At 46.3% G+C, this 22742-nt stretch overlaps 1 protein-coding gene across 2 annotated transcripts in view; it reads right to left on the reverse strand.

Annotated features, from left to right (window-relative positions):
- Nucleotides 1-232: 232 nt before the first annotated feature.
- The window catches only part of LOC119179755 (uncharacterized), a 77308-nt gene continuing 54798 nt past the window's right edge, over nucleotides 233-22742 (reverse strand). Inside the window, exons 3-5 of one of the 2 annotated variants that reach the window (XM_075868301.1) lie at nucleotides 15509-15576; nucleotides 4696-4773; nucleotides 233-396 (exon numbers count right to left, since the gene is read on the reverse strand). In XM_075868301.1, the coding sequence (XP_075724416.1) occupies nucleotides 260-396; nucleotides 4696-4773; nucleotides 15509-15576 (283 nt within the window). In that variant the 3' untranslated portion in view covers nucleotides 233-259. The remainder of the gene's footprint in view (nucleotides 397-4695; nucleotides 4774-15508; nucleotides 15577-22742) is intronic. The other variant, XM_037430882.2, reaches the window with a different exon arrangement.

The raw sequence follows: 22742 nt of genomic DNA on the forward strand, positions 1-22742 counted from the left end.
TTATTCGGATGTGTTGAAAAATAAGCTTCTTTAAGTATTATAGTTGTAGTTGAGCTCGCATTCAACAGATCATTAATTTATCAGTGATATCGCAACCATAACACAAACCCATGGGATTTATTACTATTACTTTACCAAAATGTGCAGGTGTGTAAGATCGTAATTTTCAAATTCGAGTAGCCTGAAGGCAAGGATGGTGCATTTCAGGGCGCTGCTTTGGAAAACTGCATGATTGGTTTAGAATTCCCTTTATTGCAATTTAGTAATCACCCTCGCCGTCATCGCACAAGTCTCTTCTGTGGGGGGCGATCACAACGCCGCACGTGTCGACAAATTCGTCCTTGCAGACTTGCGGTACGGTGTCCTTAAGACGTCGCCGGATCCAGAGGATGCACTCTACAAAAGAAATGCATAAGTAATGATGAAGATGTCAATCTGCATTATGTGCAGTGAAGTGAGCAAAGTAAAACGCTTTTAAAATGATCAATGCCATAGAATCTGTTTAAAAAGTATAAAAAGGAGTTCTCATGGCGTTTCAAACGAAATTGTGACAACTTTATACAATTATACATTTTTTAAAAATTTGCTTGTCTCTTTAGCGCGCTACGCTATTTACCTTAAGTGAACTCCTTTGACGAAACACTTCTCAATGCAAGATTAAGCCGACAATGCACAGAGAGACAACGAATAGCCCCCAATGCGTAATATGCAGATGCATTGGCTGTTAGTTTGGCATCATTGGAAAGTTCTTGCGTGAACAAAAAAAAAAACAAACGCCCGGCCTGCACGAAACGCGCAGCACACTCACAGCGAAATCTGGAAGAGTAGCCTTTCAGAGCCTTTTTCAAGCACTATTTAGTTAACTGCAGCAAGTACTATTGCTGGGTACCAACCACACCATAAATGATGATAATTTTTGTGTAGTAGGCCAGCATTCACTATGCTATATATCCTTCGTCGTTCTTCGGATAAGTGTGGTGTCTGCTACTCACTTGCTAGAAATGTTGTGCGATTTCGTCATGCTGTGGCTGACGACGATGAAAAATTATGCCCGAAGCGGATGTGCGCCACATTGAATAGGTAATAAGAAACAAGTTTTCTAATTGGCTGGAGCATTGGACGATTCACTCGTTACGGAAGTTGCATTGTGTGACGCCAGGTTGTTCCTTTATTGTTTTGAAACAGCTTATTACTCATATTATCGGGAGTCCTTTCCCGACATTAGGCCTGCCTAGGGCTAGTTTAGCAACGAGTTCCGCGCGGCAGAATACTGTGCTGGCACGCAGCGGAACTTGATTCAAATTCATTGCGTCCTTGGTGGTTTTTCTTCTCTTACTTTTTCTTATTTTTTGCGATACTGGTTATGAACACCAGTGCCAGCGGCGGCGGTGGCGGACAAACACGACGCCACACATGACTCATGTTCTGATCTCATAACAGCTTTCGCCATAGAATAACACAAAAATTACAAGAGTGGTCACTCGAGCCAAAAAGCGGCGGAGGTACGCAGCTTCCCTCTAGCCGTAAGGTGGCAACACACCACTCACTGCTTCAAGGAAACACTCGTACTAGTTATTTACTACAATACCTTTTCTAGTGCATTATACATCTACGTGTCTTTGCGTATGTTACAGTGGCCTGAATCCATCATTATCGTCTGTGATTGTACGGTGCGATAACGTCGGGCTAAGATCAGGCATGTATCGGATGCGAGAGAAGTGCACATGGCTTGTGAAGTGCACATTTCACGCTCCGGGTTCGCGATCACTTACGGCAATGAAGAAGTACGTGCAGCAGCAGGAAGATGCCATAAAATATGTGCGATAACTTGCGCGGCATGCGTCAAGGTCTTTACTTTCTTTGTCTGGCTCTCATGTTCGCCGCTGCTAGGAATATGAACGCCAGCAATACTTTGTTAAGTGGGTATTGTAATTGTCATTGAAGCTTTAACCTAAAATTTATGGCATTGTGCTGTTTCATTTCGCGTACTGTTTTGTGGATTGCTTCACACGAAAAAAAAAAAACTGTTTCAAATGCTTCGCAGCACGTTTGCGAGACAGTTGTTTCTTGGCTCAAGAAATTGAGTCTCCCCTCCCGTTGTTAGGTTTTATTTGTGCCGCTATATGTATTAGAATTCACTGCGTGAGTGAGATTTCGTGCAATGTGCAGCTATGCTCAATATCATTATCTATACCGTTCGGGAATTAATTGAATCTCTAACGAGCGTAATAAGCGAGAAGTGGTGAATTCAGAAAAAATGTTTGCTAGCCAATGCTATAGGACGTAATCTAAAAATAAACACTCCCGCCTTGTTAACGGCTTGCATGACACCTAAATTTGCTTTGTTTGAAAAAAAAACAGTGAGTGTTAGTTACTGTTTTTGCGAAAGAGCGATGTAAAGTGTGTATGAGAAAATTATAGCGAAAGTCCTGAAGGAAACGTAGACAACATTTTTTTTCTTTTCTCGGTTTATGCCGGCGTCAAGTGCTGAGGCAACTACTGGCGTGTCGCGTTGTGCACTGTATATATAGTTGTGTGCCTTTATTGCAGTTTTACTTTTCTGCGGATGTTGTTATATTGTTGCTTATATGTTTATATATGTGTGGAACTTATAATAATGATATGGAAGTTGTATTTCGACGTCTCGCAGTGCGATGAACCTCTCTTTGTGCCGGCGTTTATGAAGCGTTAACAAAGTTACCATGTGTTTACCTAAAATACAACTTGCTAATAACAGTTTTCGCTTCTCCAATAATTCTCACGTTTTATTTAGAATGTGTACATAGCCAGACATTGGCATCGTGTGCTTGCCGCTCTAGTGGTGCAGCTTACACGAAGCTCATAAATGCATGCAAACTACGCGTTAATAAAACTAAAGTATGGCTACACAGGCCAGCACGCACGTAAAAGTGGCCTTAGAGGCTGTATAATATTGCTGATCACTACATAAAAATGGCCTTCCAGACATACTTTTTTGTGGCCTTCAATTTCTGAGGCTGCGAAGATTCCCAACACGCGTTCTCAGCGCTGCACCCCTCTGTAACGCCTTTATGTGCCCTGAGGGTAATCGAAATAAATCGAAATAAATAAATAATCCACAGGCGCCTATCGGAGTGTCCTCTCTTAACTTTATATGTTACTATATGCTTTCGCTGTAAAAGAAGACTAGGGGAAGAATATATTGTAGACAGAAGGAAATGTTTTGTATACAAAGTTTTTGTTCTTTGCTGTGTTTATTTTCGTTCAATGGCATCACAAGAATACAATAGGCATTTGCCACCTCGCTGCAATCTAGGAGTGTTTGCCGGGTAGGTGTGGCGCATAAATATATTTCTTTTGTACAATGAGAACAGAGTTGCGACATCTGTATTACGACTTCTGCCGATCCTGTGTGTATATGCTGCACTCTTACATTGGTTACACAATCGTGTAACGAGTAAGTATCTGTGACATTATTAAACAAGAATTGGAGACTCTATCAGCAAGATTGCTGATAACCGGCGTAGTTTCTTCAATTCGAAAATATGCACATGAAATGCGGAATGGTAAAAAAGAATAGTCTCTGGGTTATTTTAATTATGATATCTGGAAAATGTGTAAAGTGTCAGTTTTTATGAAAGCGAACACGGGAGCGCACGGTTTGCGCGCTTCAGCGGCTGTTGGCAGCGCGTTCAAGCGGTAGTGATAGCAACCGCAGTCTCTTCTCGCATCATCTCGCGGCGAACTTAAAAACCATTCGCTGTTGATACGGAACCAGCGGCAAGATTGCGACCCCCTCCCCCTTCAGGGATATCATGAGAGAGCAGGTAATCACCTTGAAGGTGGAGGGGCTGCAAGTTTACTGTTCTATATCAGCAACGAATGGTTGTTTTGCTCACGGCGAGATGACGCGAAAAGAGACTGTGGTTGCTATCACTACTGCTTTAACGCATGACCAGCGGCCGCCGGAGCGCGCTGGCCACGTGTCGCAGTGTTCACTTTCATAACAATCGACACTGTACGTAGATGAAGCGGCGCACGTTCTCGTCATTGATATGCTATGTAGTCCACAAAGGTACACTAGGTAGCCAGCCGGTCTAAGAACCGTCTAACCTTCCTGTCCTTCCGCCTATTCTTTCCTCCTCCACAGAGGTACGGGCAGTCGATCCATTCTAGTTTTAGAACCCAACTACACTATAATATTCAGGGAGGCAACGCAGCATGGGACTTTTTGTTTGAAAGTGTTTACACGTTTCAAACTTTTTGGCATCATCTTGCGAGACTTATTTCAGGGCTGCCTGAGTTGCTCCTGTCATCGGTAATTTTGTAAAAAGTTACAACAACGAATTTGACGACGCAATTACAATACTTCATAAATGTTTTCTTTTAGATTGCTCGCGAAGAGGTGGCAGTCTGGGTAAAATAGCCAAGCTGTGAACAGACAAGCAACTTTTCGTCCGTTCAGGCGAAAGCCACTTGTGTTGGCTGAGTTTGTCAGGTTATCATTGGCTTTGCGATGTCAGTTTAAACTTAGCTGTGGTCGCCAGGTTCTTTGAGATGCGCTGAATGTGCGTTAAACCCGCATAACAAAGCATTTTACAGTGAGCTACCGTCTTAAGAAGACGTCATTGAACGACGCTCTCCTCATATAGAAAGAGCTCCTGTGCAGAACTCCTATGTTCATGAATGAACCTAACGCATTCGGAGAAAACTTACGGTGACCATTGTATTCCATATCCGCCACAACGCAATTTTCATCAGCGTAGTAGAGTTTGCATTCCCTTACGGACGGATCTGCAACAAGACAGAGTAACCATCTGACACTTCCCACGACTCCATAGTGACACAGTGTGCCCGAATTCCGGTCATTACAATTTGATCACGTGTCTTGGTAGTAATGTACTAGACATTTGTCGAGGCAGAGTGCTCGGCAATACGTTCTTACCAGTTGCGGCAGAGTGGCGTAAGCAACGTTGCTGGCATTTCATAATTTACTTATGAAAAAAAAAACAGGTTTATTTACAGAAAGGTGCAGTGGTCGGCCTGTGCGATATTCTGCTCCTGCCTGCTACTTTGCAAGGGCGGAGGGGAGATGAGAATATAACTTGTAAGGGACTTTCTTTCGCGAGTTGGCTCATTCATTGATTCATTAATGTAATCGAGTTTCATCTAACCATGAAACGCGATTGCATAAAAGCATCATGTGTTTGTCCAACAAACTCAGTTGAAAGTTCGCGCTTGTGATTGTCGAGTCTTTCATCCCAAGTGTTCGTCTTTTAAGCAGTGCTCAATAAGGTGACAATGGAAGATGGGAAGAACAAGAGTATCGAATGACGGTAGTAAGTTTTGGGGGGAAGAGTGTTTTTTTTTACAGTTCCGCCAGGTCGGTGCCGTGATACAATGGCGCACTCATTTCAGTGGCTTGTAGAAACGCTATCACCTCTCTTACGGCCACAGTTGCACTGTTGGCTTCAGGCAAAGGCCCCAAGGCAACCCCTTCGGTGAATGACCTATTATTCAATCCTTCAGCGAGAAAAATCAGTTGCTGTTCTTCATGCGCTTATGTTGGCAAGCGCAAAATATGCGCTCAATTGTTTTCCGGCACTTGAATGTGGTCACTATCGGGATCGGTTTCACAGCAGCTGAGGGTATGTACAAGGGAGACAAAAGTTTCCAAGTCACTACCCAATGTTTTTTTTTATGAAAGCGTGGCCTGGTAACTTTTCTCCAGGACTATACACACACAGTGTTGTGAAGGCGACACCAAGGTGAATATACCTAATGTAGTTGCGATGTCTTGGTTTAAATTAGGACGCATGCGGATGCTCGTTTGCGGGTCCCATTCGTGCAATCGCCGGTGTTGTCACTCGAGTTTGCTTCAGAGCTCAATAACTTGTACAGCTTCCCTATCAATAAACATTTCGAGAAGCCTTGAATATAGCATGTGAGGAAGCATGTTATTGGATGTAGAGTAATAAAAGCTTTCAAAAAGTGGTGAAGTGAGCGACAGCACCAAGATATCGCTTATAGCGTTCCGAACAGTTGAGCACAAAGCTGTCGCATCGAGAGTTCAAGGGCACAAACTCTGTGTGGTCGATTGTAACTTTGTGCTCCGCCCGTTGGTCTATTTACTAAAATAACAAATGCAATAATTTTTAGGTAAAAACAAATTCACTGCATACGGATGCTTCAACTAACAATGAACGACAATGCATTGAAGTGAAGATCAACGTTTCTTTTCGTGAGTCTCTTAGCTGATGTGACAATACTACTCAAACAGATAGACTTGGCAGGCGCGCTGAAATATTGATTGCCACTTTTTTGAGCATCCTTAAGCTTAACCGTTTGCGTCCCTTCTTCATACATTAGCATGCAATTTATTTTGCAACATTTTATGGTTCTGTATATCCGATGTAATCAAGCATATTGTAGAACAGATGAATGCACAAAATTAGGTACACTTCCCAGAGCGAGGGCAGTTGGAGACAGGGAGAGGGTGCAAGTCGGGTGCAATTTATTACACTACAAGGTATGCATGTCTAGTACATATACACACGTACGCTTGCACATGAGGTATGTTGTACATCATGCTTCATTATAACATGTGGTATACGCTTGTACCACTGACTGATACAAACTACTTAAATCGCTGAAAGCAAGCAACAAGCTCGTAAGAATATTGACTTTAACCAGTTGGCCAGTGTTTTATAGATAAACCATTTATGTGGGCATTACGCTCTCAAGCTAGAACGGCGACGACTTTAGTGAGTGTGAGGAATACGGTAATTAACAAAGTGAACAGTACAGCAGACACGCCGTCAAATTAGGTCGACTTGACCACAAAAAAGACGGGAAGGACTAGTAAAATGACGGACCAAATCATAAAATATTTACGGAATTTATTGTCCTGCGTAATTGGTTTACATATTCAAGCAGAAAAGAATGCATTCGCTTGTACATGGCACAAAAACAATGGTTACCGCCAAGATTCCTTGTTGTAGTAGGAAGATTCTGTTTTGTCTTGCTTTCGTAGGCTCGCTTGGTTTCTAGGCAATCGGTGCACTTCTTGGGAGTGAGATTCATCATGAGTGTGCATGTCATCTGAAGCATCTGCAGAGGTGATTGGTCATGCTCTTCTTGACATATGGGGGGGGGGCAAGTGTTCCTTAGCGTATGCCTTTCTCTTAGATGCTCAAAGACTCCAAAGACAACGACAGTTTCCTCACTCGACGAGGGCGACGGCGATGAGGAAACATTCTTGCTCTGTTGTGCGGCAACACCATCATGCAGGGGCATTGCGACCTCTTTCGAAGAAGTCGAAGACTCGGTCATGTCTCCTGTTATCGGCAGTGGAGCGTCGAATTATGTACGTCGAGCTGATGTCTCCGGGTGCAGGCTTTTGAGTCGTGGGGGGTACTTGAAGATATCGCTGCCGGAGTCTATCAAAGACTTGTCGATCATAGTGTGTCCGGTTCGCCAGATACCTCATTTGCGCCGGTTTCCTGCACGACTGCGCATGGCATATAGTCAGGAGCTTCGTGGCGTAGCGAATATGAATCCAGTGTAGGTTTCTGGTATAAAGTGCCATGTTCTTGTTTTCCGATGGAGGCGGAAATGTTGTAGGCCCGTGTACTCAGATTTGGGTGCACGTTAAAGAACCCCAGGTGGTCAAAATTTCCGGAGCCCTCCACTACGGCGTCTCTCATAATCAGAAGTGGTTTTGGGACGTTAAACCCCACAAATCAATCAATCAGCCATGTTCTTGTGGTAGTCATCGTCGTCTATGGTCATGGGATGAATGTTCATGGTTTAGTGCGATTCATAGCAGTGCTGTTGGTCACCGTACCAATCACCCACTTGCTTGAACCTTAAGAAATACGAACTGGAGACCCTACTGCCAGGATCGGACTTGAGGAGCATATAGGGCAAAAAGTAGGGCTCCATGTGCTGATGCTGCTGGGCCAAGTCCTGGTGTCACACCTGTCCCGTTAATTAGGGAGGCAATCGCCGGGCTAATTCCAAGAGCCGAAGTATCGGCCCCCCGAACCGCACCACGAAAGCGTGGACAATTTAGGAGTGGTCCTTATTGGTGCGCCAGCGGACGCCGGCTGTGGCCCAAAGAACAAGACAGAGCCGAGAGTTGATAAACAAACAAAATTATATTCTCAATAATGGCAGATCAGAAACCATACACTAAAATGCACACTCCACAATAGTTACATACAATACGTCACCAATCAATCAACGTACTACACAATACAATCAGCCACACTTGAAACAACGGACACGGACAACAATACGCACTACAATGCAGTCGCATGCATTGAACAACCAAGACACTTAAATACTAAAGAGATAGAAAACCTATTCAGTCCAAAGTCCTTGGAACAAAACTCTGAATGATACTCTTCCGAGAATCACTCACTCAAAGTCCAGCGTTGTTGTCGTTCCGCTGCTCTCGAAGTTCTCTTCCAGGAAACCTCCCGTCTTCAATTGGCCACTCTTCAAACTTCAACTTCTTCGCCGGAAATCCGTCGGCTTCACACACGCAGCTGTTGCCCGCGTCTTCGCTCGTTAGCGGTAAACCCACGCTCTTGCCTGTAGCTCGAGCCGTCCCTACGGACCAAAAACTTCGCCGACTACACGGCGGACTCTCTACGCACTCTGGCGCTCACTTCCGTCTCCTCCTGTTCCGTCACTACGGGCAGAACCTTCGCCGACTCTACGGCGGAATTCCTACGCGCTCTGGCGTTAACTTCCGTCACCTCCTGATTTCTCGTCTCGGCTGCTCGGTTAAATACCTTGCGCGCGACTTTCCAGATGTTTCTCGTCATTTCGTCGGCGCGATACGCAGCGAAGGCTGGGGAGAGGCACGAGATGGTTCGACTGCCCTCTCCCGAGGATGATTCACTCGGTCTGACCCCGCCTCCTTCGTTCGAGAAAAATCGCGGTCTTGCTGGGCCGCCGATGTGGGGTGAGGAGGATCGTCTGCGAAGCCGTGCTTCTGCGGGGAGAGCGCGCGCCCGGGAGCCCTGGATGTTTGCTTTCTTTTTTTTTCTTTTTACCTCGCGGCGTTTCTGCCGCCCGTTGTCGCAAGGATTTGGCGGCGCGCTCTTGTTTAGCGCTCGTTCTGTGACACTGCCCCCCCCTTTAAGAATATTATCTCATAATATTCAAAACCACACAAACGAGCGCGAAAAGTCACCACACACTCTCACAGACTGTAACACCATCGGTCGCTCATGACACTTCACATTCACAATAGATCACTTAATACAATCGTACAAAGTTCTGTCTATCCAACAATTATACAACACTATACATCACACCATCGCACAGAACACTGACTCACTCGACATACACTTGAGACACAGGATAACAAGAACATTAACACAACATATGTCCCTCAACACTGCCAAACACATTCTGCTTTGACCTCAGCACTTATCCTGCGTACTTCGAGCAGCGCTTGCGCCCCTTTTTGCGGTGCTCGCTCGATCTCTTCTTGTGCTTCCACGTTCTTTTTCGGCGAGCCCTTTCCAACGACGATATCTGAGGCGTCGTCTCAGCCATCGTTGTCTCTTCCGACACCGTTAACGCGTCATTACATTCGACGGGTCCTGTCTGTTTATTTACCCGCTTGATCATGCCTCTACATTTTGCCCGGCTGGTCAACTCCGTCTCCTTTACACTGTCGGTCGGTTGAGGTCGTGCCGACGTAAGTCCGGTTGCTCGGCCCGTGAACTTATTCGACACGATCGTCTTCTCCTTCGCTGTCTCTTGCGCTGCAGCTTCACCTTGGGCTCTAGTGAGATCCGTCACGGGATGCTCCTCCACTGTATCTCGCGGCCGCTGTGTTGTCGAGGGCTCTATCTTCGGGTCTTCTCCCAAACATTCTGGATCACTTGGCCCTCGCGCCCCGTCGATGTTTCCGATGACAAGGTCATACAGGGGGGTCGTCATGCATAAAGCAGTAACCTTCCCGCTGAGGTACGGGGTTTCAACTTCAATTTCTGCTTCGGGAAGCATCCGAACTGTACGGTCAATTAGGCAAACCGGTTTCGTTCTGCCTGTCAACTCACTTTCCCGTACCAAATTTCTCCGCACGATAACAGTGGAACTGCCGGTATCTCTTAACACCGTAATCTTTTTGTCCGCAACTTTTCCAGGCAGCGTTGGCATTCCTTTCGTAACACCGGTTGGCTGTTTTGACATTACAGCACCCACAATAGGAATTTTCTCCCCATTCTTCAACTCTACAATCCATCGGTGACGGCATTATTATCAGATTTCGGTGCCGCTTGCACACAAGATACCTGGTGAGTTTGGCTCACTCCGTTACGACAAGTGTCTGCTTTGTGCCCAGTCTGACCACATTTGAAACATTTGACTGCCGTAGGGCTCGTAAAGATCGTTCGACAGTTTTTCGCGCGATGACCCACTCGGTTGCACAGAAAACATCGCGGAATGCTCTCTGGTGTACGCTTCTTCTCTTCGGGAGCCAATTTCTTCGAATCGTCGGGACACTCCTTCTTTACCTTGGCCAAATTAGTTCCACCTTGCGCTTCCAAGAATTGATCAGCCAATTCAAGCATTCCTTCAAGCGACTCAGCCTTCCTCTCTTTCAAGTACAGCGACAGGCTTGGGTGGCAACTAGTAAGAAATTGTTCTCTAATTAGGAGCTCTCTAAGCTCATCGTACTCCTGCGCTGTCCCTGAAAGCTCAATCCATCTGTCGAAATAATGGCAAAGTCGGGCGGCATACTGCGTAGCCGTCTCACCATCAGCTGGCTTTCCTGTCCGAAATCTATCCCGGAATCCTTCCACAGTGAATCTAAATCGCTTCAGCAAAGCAGCTTTCACCTTTGCATAGTTGGCTGCATCGGTCGGTGTCAGCCTACCGTACACACTGAGCGCTTCACCACTCAAGCAAGTACTCAGAGCAGTTGCCCATTGCTGTTCCGGCCAATTCTGGCTCCTCGCAATCGTCTCAAATCTGTGGAGGTACGCGTCTAGGTCGTCCTTCCTTTCATCAAACGCTACGAGCAGCTTGCTTGGGTTCAAGCGGAAGCCGTGATCTTCCCGTTCGCTGCTTTCAACTCTAGCTTGGACGGGAGTTTCGCTTCGCTGTTGCAAACGGAGCCGCTCGAGTTCCATCTCGTGCTGCCGCTGCCGCTCCCTTTCCTCTCTTTCTTCTTTCAGCTGGCGCTCTTTTGCCTCTCTTTCTTCTCTCGCCCTTTCGGCTGCCAACTTTTCTCGCTCCAGCTCCAACTTCAATTGCTGCTCTCTTTCTTCTTTCGCCCTTTCAGCTGCAAGCTTTTCTCTCTCTAACTCCAACTTCAATTGTTGCTCTCTTTCTTCCTTCGCCTTTTCAGCTGCCAACCTCTCTCGTTCCAACTCAGCTGCTTTTTCTTCCTTGGCCCTCTCAGCTGCCAACCTCTCTCTCTCCAACTCAGCTTCTTTTTCCGCTTTGGCTCTTTCGACCGCCAACCTCTCTCGTTCCAACTCAGCCGCTTTTTCTTCCTTGGCTCTCTCAGCTGCCAACCTATCTCTCTCCACCGCCTCTTTCTCCTTCTGGCTTACCCACTTCCGTAGTTCGGCGCCAGAAAGACCCATCTTCTCACCAAGAGCTACTAACTTTTCGAGATCCATTGTGTCTCACAAATAAAACCTTGCTGCGTGTAAAAGTATCTGCTCAACTCAGTCTATCGGAACACTCCACTGCACTCGTCAACGAGAACACTGAACAACACACAAAATCGTTCCGATAGCACTATCAACACTCGAGGCTCTTTCTCACTACTTTGGACACACTGTGCACCAAAAGGTCCTGTATCGCGGACGCCAGATTAATTGTCACACCTGTCCCGTTAATTAGGGAGGCAATCGCCGGGCTAATTCCAAGAGCCGAAGTATCGGCCCCCCGAACCGCACCACGAAAGCGTGGACAATTTAGGAGTGGTCCTTATTGGTGCGCCAGCGGACGCCGGCTGTGGCCCAAAGAACAAGACAGAGCCTAGAGTTGATAAACAAACAAAATTATATTCTCAATAATGGCAGATCAGAAACCATACACTAAAATGCACACTCCACAATAGTTACATACAATACGTCACCAATCAATCAACGTACTACACAATACAATCAGCCACACTTGAAACAACGGACACGGACAACAATACGCACTACAATGCAGTTGCATGCATTGAACAACCAAGACACTTAAATACTAAAGAGATAGAAAACCTATTCAGTCCAAAGTCCTTGGAACAAAACTCTGAATGGTACTCTTCCGAGAATCACTCACTCAAAGTCCAGCGTTGTTGTCGTTCCGCTGCTCTCGAAGTTCTCTCCCAGGAAACCTCCCGTCTTCAATTGGCCACTCTTCAAACTTCAACTTCTTCGCCGGAAATCCGTCGGCTTCACACACGCAGCTGTTGCCCGCGTCTTCGCTCGTTAGCGGTAAACCCACGCTCTTGCCTGTAGCTCGAGCCGTCCCTACGGACCAAAAACTTCGCCGACTACACGGCGGACTCTCTACGCACTCTGGCGCTCACTTCCGTCTCCTCCTGTTCCGTCACTACGGGCAGAACCTTCGCCGACTCCACGGCGGAATTCCTACGCGCTCTGGCGTTAACTTCCGTCACCTCCTGATTTCTCGTCTCGGCTGCTCGGTTAAATACCTTGCGCGCGACTTTCCAGATGTTTCTCGTCATTTCGTCGGCGCGATACGCAGCGAAGGCTGGGGAGAGGCACGAGACGGTTCGACTGCCCTCTCCCGAGGATGATTCACTCGGTCTGACCCCGCCTCCTTCGTTCGAGAAAAATCGCGGTCTTGCTGGGCCGCCGATGTGGGGTGAGGAGGATCGTCTGCGAAGCCGTGCTTCTGCGGGGAGAGCGCGCGCCCGGGAGCCCTGGATGTTTGCTTTCTTTTTTTTTCTTTTTACCTCGCGGCGTTTCTGCCGCCCGTTGTCGCAAGGATTTGGCGGCGCGCTCTTGTTTAGCGCTCGTTCTGTGACACCTGGAGGTAGAAGCTGTCGCGTGACCTATAGTGCATGTGTTTGCCTACTTGCTCTAGAAATGATTAATATGTAGGATTAAACGTCCCAAAACCACAATATGATTATGAGAGACACCGTAGTGGAGGGCGTTGGAAAGTGCATCCAAATCTGAGCCCAGAGGCTTACAGAATTCTCGCCTTCATCGTAAATGGAGCCGCTGCAGCTGGAATTCGATCTCGCGGTCTGCGGGTCAGCAGCCGAGTACTATCAGCCTAAAATAAAACTCGAACACTGGCAAGCATTCGCGATGGTATAATGCGTGTCATCCAGCTGTCGCCACGAACAGGCACAGGAATATGCACAGAGCTGTCGAACAGTATGCGCGCGCATGTCAATATTGATAATTGGATGGCGCGCACTACACTGTCGACAAGGCTTGCCGCTGTTTGGGCTTCATTTGACGCTGACAGTGCCTTAGCCACTAGGCTACCATGGCGGGCCCTGCTCTATAAAGTAGAATTGCTTTGTCAAGCTGCAGCTCAGTTCGTAGTACACAATGGCGTAAGACACAAGGGACACAAGGACACGCTTGCATTCGGATTCCCTGGCTCGTGCCTCGTCGGTGTTGACGTCGCCCTTCGCGAACGCGATCAGCTTCGCTCACCCTCTAAACGCCGGCGACAGCCAGAAAGGTACGCGCACACTGGCGGGAAGCATGCCGTGACAGCATCTGGCGCGGCAAGCAGCGGCGCGCTGTCCACATTGTCGGAGCCGTGAGATTCTCGAGGCGCGGGCAGGGAGCACACCGCCAGCTCACGGCTCCTTCTGGCCGACAGATGGAGAGAGCCAGCACGGTTGAAATGATGCCCACGTGATGAGTGGGCTCGAGCGTTGCCAATGGTACAGAGGGTAAAGCGAGGGAGAGCTGACTCTCGGCGAGCGCGTGGCGGCGAGGGAAAGACGCAACCACACACTCCTAGGGCAAGCTTGAGCTACTTGGCACCGCTCCAACACATGCGGCGAATGGAGTGGTGCGGACGGAGCGACAGCGTTACACAGGCTAGTCAAAGAGCTGCGTTGCATATAATAAACATGGAAAACAGCGCGGTGTGATATTAACTTGATCCTATCACAAAATGATAATGTACGGCGAAGCCTACGCCGCAGTAACGGGCATTTTTCCACAGTCCAGTAAAACCACAATGTGATAACATGGGTGATTAAGTACAGCGAAGGGTGCTGTTTATTTTCTGTTTTTCGTCGCTAGATATACAGAGTGATTGAAGAAATGTGTTCAATATTCTTTAAAAATTAGCAAAAAGCGCTATGTGCTAGCTGTCTTCAGCGTTGCCTTTTCTGCAGCGGCAGACAACTTTGGAGGGTTTGAATACCTCATTGGGAGAGTAACTGGGAAAGTTAAAATAATTACGTTTTATTTAGTAAAGTTAGACAGTTAAGTCAAACGAGAGGACTGAACTACTTCATGCGACACACAAAGAGAGAACAAAATGAGGGAAAGGCAGGAAGGTTAACCAGATATTGTACCATCCGCTTTGCTACCCTGCACTGGGGGAAGATGAATATGTAAGAAAGATTGGCAAAAAAGCGCTGAGCGAAATAAACGCGCGAAAAAAAAGTGAGCTGGGGTGCTATAGCACATTCAATAGACCACGCAGGAAGTACAAAAAAGCCTTCACTGATATTCTCTGTGAAGTGAGATCATGTCTTCGCACAACCTATTGTTGCTTTGAGATTTCGGAAAAGTGGCCTCTAGTAATGACTGCGAATAATAAACTTCTTCTCTAAATTCTGCCGTAAAACCTAAACTGGACCGCTAAAGGGCACAACTGCTTTTCGCTTGAGACGTCCGAAACGAGAGCGTTGTTATAACAACCATCAACCGACTTCGTTGTGTGGGTGTGCTGCGTTTGAAATCAGAGCACGCATGACGCACATGCGTTTACGAAAAGCGCAAGAGTACACCCCTGTAACCAACTGTAACCAATATTCTGAACAGTGAGGCATTGTAGTCGTCTGCTTGTTCGCGCTTTTCTATCTTTTGGTTTCGGTTTCACCGAACAGTATAAGGGACATTCATGAATTCGCCGTTAATACTAGAGGCCACTTACCTGAAATCTAAAAGCTGCAATTTGTTCTTCGCAGGAATGCATTCAATTTTCCCATTTTACTTAACTGTCTAACCTAACTAGTTAAAAGGGTAATAGATTACATGTCCTAATTACTGTTCTCAATGATGTCGTCAACCTTCTTAAGATGCCCGCCGTTACAGAAGAAGTAAGGCTGAAGACGGCGAGCGAATAGCGCCTTTTGCTGATGTTTAGTGAATACTTGACACACTTCTTGAAACACCCTGCATATACGACTTTCTTCTAGTAGCTTTGGGAAAGTGCTTAAGAGCTATGAAGTGTCTCTTTTTGCATGCTTTATCTAAGTACCAGAATAGGCGATCAGTAGCAAATTTGGTAGCTACTGTTCACTTGTACCCACTGAAACCTAGCTCCTACTCACCGTTACCCACAATCATGTGTATGGTTCCAGGCGTAGGCCCTTGCGTCATTTTAAGCAACATTTCTGGCCTGCATGTACAGAGTGAAAAATCAGGTGCTACATCAACTGCACAAATGATTGCGCCAGAAACACATTATCGTAGTTGGAACTTAGCGAGCTGGTAGGGCAGCAAACGAAAGGTGTTACGTTTATTGCTGTCACACCAATTATTTCTGCCTTGGGTGGAATATTGGTGGAAAGACAAAAAGCATTTGCATGAACATTTAAATATGTACTACTTCAGCAGAGAGCTAACCTTGTTCAAAAGCCACTTATCCAAACGTTTCGCTCGTATATATATATATATATATATATATATATATATATTTCATTTTAAGACCACTGCTTTCAGCAGTGTGCCCATTGCTGTGGAAAAAACTCTTGACGCTTGAGGAGCTAGCAGAACAATACGATTTTATTCCACACAGGTACACAATACACTTCTGCTGTCTAAAGCTCGCCTACGCCATTTCTTGGTTGTAATCTCGTAATTCATAACAACAAGCAAGCGAAATACACTATAGATTCTAACGTACCAGCAGACAAACTTCTTAGATAGCCAGATGTGGCTGTTTGTGGACCATAGGATGACCAGACAACTCGATGTGAAGCACCCTCTCTGTACGGTCTAATAGGGTGGGTATTTTGGAATTTTTCAGCAATGCCGGTTTGCCATGAACCTGCTTGCCAAGACCTGTTGGTTATTCGAACAATAGTCAAGAGCGGTTGGTCATGGACTTTCTAAGCTCCGTGAACGGGCGGAGTCCATGTTTTTCACTAACGGGCGCAGGACCATGGTCTTCTGACCTTGACGTGCACGAGACCCGAAACTACGACTCGTTAGTACCTTAGGACCCCAGTAAAGCTTGTTGAATGACTGATTTATCGCTGGTACACGTACTTTATTGGCGACCATCTGTAGGAGACTCGCCTACCCTTGTACTTGCTTCTCTGCAAGCGTGAAAAGACTGGGCGGAACGAGCATCTCCCTAGAGAGCGGCTGTATTTTTTCAAACCAGCGTTTGAAGAGTTAGTTCATAAGATACAAATTTGACGTCTGCCAGCTTTTCTTCCTATATCGTTATTATTTGTTGCTATAGCGTTCGTTACTTCGCGCTTGTGGTAAAACTGCCCATTTAATGTGACAGTGCTAAAGCCCCTTTCGCGTAAATTCTGGCGTTGGCATCGGTGTCGTTGGTTTTGAGCGAAAAATAGTAATCTTGCGCATGACCAAAAAGTCGAGAAAGATTCAAATGAAATAAATTATCGAAGATCTTGTGTCCGGATAGGAATTGACAGGGCCATTCGCATGCTCTACCAGACCTGTGTTGCGGAGTTGCCACTCCGGAATTGGAATGAATCTGAGATCATTCCACATTTTCACGACCACGGAATGGAATGGGAATAAAATGGGGACAATGCTTAAAGGAATGGTATGAAAATGGCTTTAGGCCCCTTTGCTCGGAATTTAATGGCCATAAATTTATGACTTCTTCCGAAAAAAGAGCGCGTTTTCGTCCAAGTGCTGTTTTCAGACTTCAAATGTTTCTAAGCCAGCACCTAGAATTTAGCAATGAAGCAGCATGTAGGGGAAAAACTTCCTGAGTTGTGGGTCGTGCGTCCCCGATGTATATCGTAGTAGTAGTAGCAGCTGTCGTAGTAGCAAGTAGCCACATGTCGTTTAGTCCTTAGATTGTCCTCTGGACGACGGTACTTGTATATGATGAATATATGATGAAAATATCCGAAATGCTGGTACTTGGAGTTTTCACTAGACAGATGGATGGCCGGAAAGACAGACAATCAGGTGGACGGATGGACACATGTGCGAACGCAGGGACAGACGCAGAGATGAACGCACGGACGAATGGACAGACGCACGCATGTACGTATGAATGAACACACGGACGGACGAACGTAAGGATGGACGCACGAATGGATGAACGGACGCATGGCAGACGTGAGAACGGAAGCACGGACGAACTGACGGATGCTTCGTCCCAGTCATCAACGTTTACTTCGTGGGTATCCCGTGCTTTTTAAAGGCATGGGTGATTACAAGCCTGGTTCATTTATGAGCAACGCGCCTACTACAACTTTTAACGTAGATTGTGTTCTTCTAAAGTTTGTCTCTAATCTTCGCCTAACCATGGCCGAGTAAAACTATGGCAGCAGATTCCCCCCCCCCCCCCTTTTTTTTCGCATTGCAATATTTTTCCCCGGCGGCCACCCCAGCCTCCGGCCGTCTCCTGACCCTTCACTTCTTTGCGCTATGTCAATGCCAGCGACTCGGGCGCATATTCGCAACAATGCTTCTCGAAGTCCTGATGCGTTTTAATGCTGGATCGAAGGTTTCGTTCCTTTGAAGCTTTCGTATACAAGTCTGCGCGCTCTCTCGCCTCATACTTCCCCCCTTTCTTAATGCTGTCCCGCCTGTCTAGACACATGGGTGCTATCGCACAATACTCTGTCGCTGAAAGTCTGTATATAGATCAGCGTAGCACACAGCCATACTCGATGAACTGTATGCGCTCCCTCTTCGTGCAGACACAGAAAAAGAATAAGCTTTGAAAAGCATTGGTTCAGGAAACCACCCGAAGCAAAAAAGCCCACGTGACCACGGCCACTGAACAAGACAACGGTGGCGCCTCCCTGAGCCCTGAAGCGATGATTCACGCCGCAGAAAGCCCATGGTTGCTCTGTTTTAGGGGGAAGGAAGGCCCGCGTGGAAAGCCGCTGCTACCGCGCCTGTTGGTGGCTATAGAAGCACACTCTCACACAGGCTATTTTGTCCAGGAGTCCACGCTTGAGCAGCTCATGTTTGTGAAGTGCAACACTTAGATAGGCAGCAATTGTTATGGCTCATTTATTTTAGAACCAGCTGTTCAAAAATGGCTGCGGCGGCTGCATTTTGGATGCAGGCGAAAATGCAGTAGGTCCGTGTGCTCAAAAAGTACCCCAGGTGGTCCGAATTTCCAGAGCCCTCCACTACAGCGTTTCCCGTAATCGTTGGTGGTTTTAGGATGTTAAACCTCACATATAAATCAATCAATTACCCATTCATAAAGCTGTATTTCACAACTCTGGTTTCTGAAACTGAACTGTGAAGCGCCCATTGAACTCACAATATTTTGGTGCAAAATTTGCGTGAATCAATCCAAAATTACGCCTCTTTTTGCACCTTTTTCGGCTTGCAACTTCTATTGAAACATTTGAAAATCACAAGTATGCTTAAGACGTTTTTTTGACGTAATCTTGATGACTAAAAAACCAGTCACCAATTGCCGAACGTGTTCGGACAAGGAGTTCGGGAAATCAAGCTCAGGAGACCAGGCGTTTGTTCATGAATCTCTATAGCTGAGAGATCTCGCACTCACACTGTTCCGGGGTGAGATCATTATTATCGTTATTTTATTTTTTTGCAACTCCGCTTTGTTCCTAGAACTCAGCATATATTTGTGTTTGCATTACCGAACAAACTGCGGAGAAACGTATTTTGCAATACCCTCAATACTGTAATATTAGACTGAAATAAGTTGTGTAGGCGTGAGTACATATTTTGTCGAAGTCGAGGGCCACAGCGCACTCTCTAGGTTCACCTTCATTTAGTTAAATCCAGGAATTAGACAGGTGTAAAAATGGGGAAAATCTGCCAGTTTGTAAAAGAAAAACCTAGACATAGGTTAGTACACAACTGCATTATCACAACAGATAACCCGCAGGGCGCGGGTTCGAATCCCGGCTGCGGCGGCTGCATTTCCGATGGAGGCGGAAATGTTGTAGGCCCGTGTGCTCAGATTTGGGTGCACGTTAAAGAACCCCAGGTGGTCTAAATTTCCGGAGCCCTCCACTACGGCGTCTCTCATAATCATAGAGTGGTTTTGGGACGTTAAACCCCACATATCAATCAAATCAATCACAACAGATACTGATGGGAGGAACAAATTATTCCTAAAAGTTCGTTCACATTGATTCCCAACACGGAAGTGGCGAATGCTCTATGCCCTGCTTTATCTTTATATAACGAGCGGTTTGGTGCCAGCCAAACGTAAATAACCTTTGCAAAAAGGAAGACATTGCGTAGCTGTGTACAGGCGAACACTAAAAGTTCTCCTGCCCCTATCCTTGACTGCAAAATTCTCTTGCCAAACCTGAGTGCCGACGCGCTTTGCAGCTCAGTGTCCTGTATTCGATGCGAAGATACAAGGTGCCAGAGCGGTGGTGCATTGTTTCTACTAACTCCAGTAGATCTAGAGAGTGTCACACCCAATTAACAAAATTTTAGTAAGTATTAGTTTTCTCCATATTCACGACCACTCCATACGCGTGACGAAACACCTTAGCTATCTTGAACGCTACTTTTTCGGTATAGATATACACAATGTCGTCATCTTAGCATTACCACATTTAGGTTTACAATTTATTAAAGAATTACATTCGTTCAAACGTGCTCACCATGCAAACAATATTTTGTCATGGGGTCGTGAAGCGGGAAAGGGGAGCAGACTGGGTGTTCAGGGTAATTTGTTCATTTGGCTGAACGTGTGGCCACAAAAAAGGAAAGTCAAACTACTGCAACACTCTGGCACTGATAGCAGTGAGCAGAGTCTCGGCTGTCGATCAACTGACAAGCGGCGAAGCGTGTCGGCATTTATACAATTGCCCTAGAATATTCTCGCGTTATCGTGCGCAGCGACGTAGGTTCCAGAATAATCTGTGATGTTCACGAAGTGGGCGTAATCTTAACAAAATGACCTACAAAGCCATAAAACTTCCGGAACAATGATGCGCAGTTTGCGCTACGCATTCAACACAAGCTTTGTGGGCGAAAACCGAATAAAACTCGAGTGAAAAAAAGAAACACGCGTGTCAATAATAAGATAACTGCTCCTGTGAGAATAGGGAAGACAGGCTCAATTTTGTGGAGCGTTGTTGGCCGCCCTTGCGGGAAGAGGGCAAAGCAGCGGTTGCTCGGATGGGCCGTGATTGCATGGTTTTCTCATTGCGAGCACGCAAAACATGTTCCTTGGGACCCTTATCTCGCATTTCGCATGCTAAGGCCGCTGCTCCTTCGTAATCCAGGAAAGCTGGAACGCACCTATGTTGCATTGTTAGCTGCTACAAGAGTTGAAACAGGACGAAGACCTGATAATGCCTGTCAAATTCTACTGTTTCCAATGCAAGCAGTGCGAGAGGCAAAGGCATCAAAAGTGAATTTTGGCAGTTTGCCGATAGTCCGCGATCTCGTTACTTTGAAATATTTTAGTCATGCCCTGTACTACAAACTAATAATTGAAAGACATGCGATGTCCGGACTCGTAGTAAAAGGAGGCGCGTTTGTAAAGTGAAACTACAGCAAATACGCAACCGCTGTACATTGAGGGGATTGGGCTCGGGCTTTTCGAGACAACCATTGGTAGTGCGAAAGCAGCGGAGCTTGCTAGCTTAAAACACCAGTACTTAAATGGCGTACTGTGAGCTCTGCAAGTGTTTTATTCAGCTGGTGACCTCTCGTCGCAACTCAGTGTAAACAGCGCAGTGTATGCAGTTGCTTCGCGCTGAGCGTTTAACGTACAGGTCTTGTAAACAACACTCACCGTTAAGTTGCCATGCTGAGGTGTTGTGATGCAAGGATCGAAGTTTTGATTTCAATTACCGCATACACCAGCTGAATTTTTAAGGAAGGGGAACGCAGCAACAATGCACTGAGGTTTTGGTGCAAGAATGGAAGACAGGGCTGGTGTTGCATATTTCACGGGTACGGTAGAATGACGCTCAATGTAAATAGAAGTGACGCTCGGTGTGTGCGCACCCTCTTTCCATTGTCGTCGCGCCTCAGACTTTAAAAATATATAGTGCACGTTTTAAAAAAAAACTCAGCTGGCTGGAATCAACCTGGAGTCTCACATGACGGTGTGCCTACTAATGATATGATGATTTTGGCACGTAAAATATTATAACCTTGCATGCAATCTAGTCACGGGCAATATATATACGCTGCTATGAAAACGAGTCAAACAAAGAACCAAGGCAGATATAATATGTTGGAGGGTTTCGCAAAAGTTGCCATGCCCCGCCATGGCGGTCTGGTGGCTAAGGTACTCGGCTGCTGACCCGCAGGTCGCGGGATCAAATCGGCTGCATTTTCGATGGAGGCGGAAATGTTGTAGGCCTGTGTGGTCAGATTTGGGTGCGCGTTAAAGAACCGCAGGTGGTCGAAATTTCCGGAGCCGTCCACTATTGCGTCTCTCATAATCATAGCGTGGTTTTGAGACGTTAAACCCCACAAATCAATCATCAATCAATCAAAATTTGCCGCGGTTATCAGGAAAAATTTCGACGTAACAAAAGCATGCTTGATCCTAATGGGTATTGTACGATATGACGAAGCAAGTGAGGTGTGAAATCAACCAAATCGACATTTGGCTCACGGAACCTGCTGCGTCATCCTACGTGGATATTATCCAAAATGAAACATACGCTGCAGGAAATATTCATGGTCGAAGCGTACACGAAATACCTATTTTTCGTGCGCATCGTTATACTTTCAAAGGAGTTGTGAAAAATTGAAGGTGTCATTGAACTTACGGTACAACCTTGTTAACATCCGACAAAAACCTTGACAGAAATGAGAATCTTATGAAACTGAACATTCCTCATTAAAATGGTACCAGGCTCTCAGCCGATCAGACGTAAGTTTAGTCTCTTCACACTGACCTCCTCAAGAATTTAGAGCCACGTGAGTGAGTGAGTGAGCAAGAACAACATTATTATGGTACAATGCAGACACTGAGGTTGCCATGCGTCACCGGGCTGCTCCCACGAGGGGACCAGGAGGTCTAGCCTGGCGGCCCTGTCGAGGGCACATTGGACGGCCAGGATTTGGTCCTGAAGTTCTGGGTTGTGCAGAAGCGCATCCCACTCGGGTTTGCTATAAGTCGGTCCAAGCGACCCGCAGTCCGAGAGCGTGTGTGCTAATGTAGCAGTCTCCCGCAAGTGGCGCAAGCGGCATCGGGCAATTTGTGAGGATAAATTGCGTTTAGGTATGCTAACGACGGGTATGAATTGGTTTGAAGTGAGAGAAACGAGACGGCCTGTGCTCTATTAAGTTATGAACAAGGCATCGGGAATGGCCGCCTCGCCATGTAGTAATACTTTGTAATCTCGTTGTGAGTAGTAATTGTGTCTTTATGTC

This window comes from Rhipicephalus microplus, chromosome 7 (assembly GCF_043290135.1).
Source record: "Rhipicephalus microplus isolate Deutch F79 chromosome 7, USDA_Rmic, whole genome shotgun sequence".
Classification (NCBI taxonomy): Eukaryota; Metazoa; Arthropoda; class Arachnida; order Ixodida; family Ixodidae; genus Rhipicephalus; species Rhipicephalus microplus.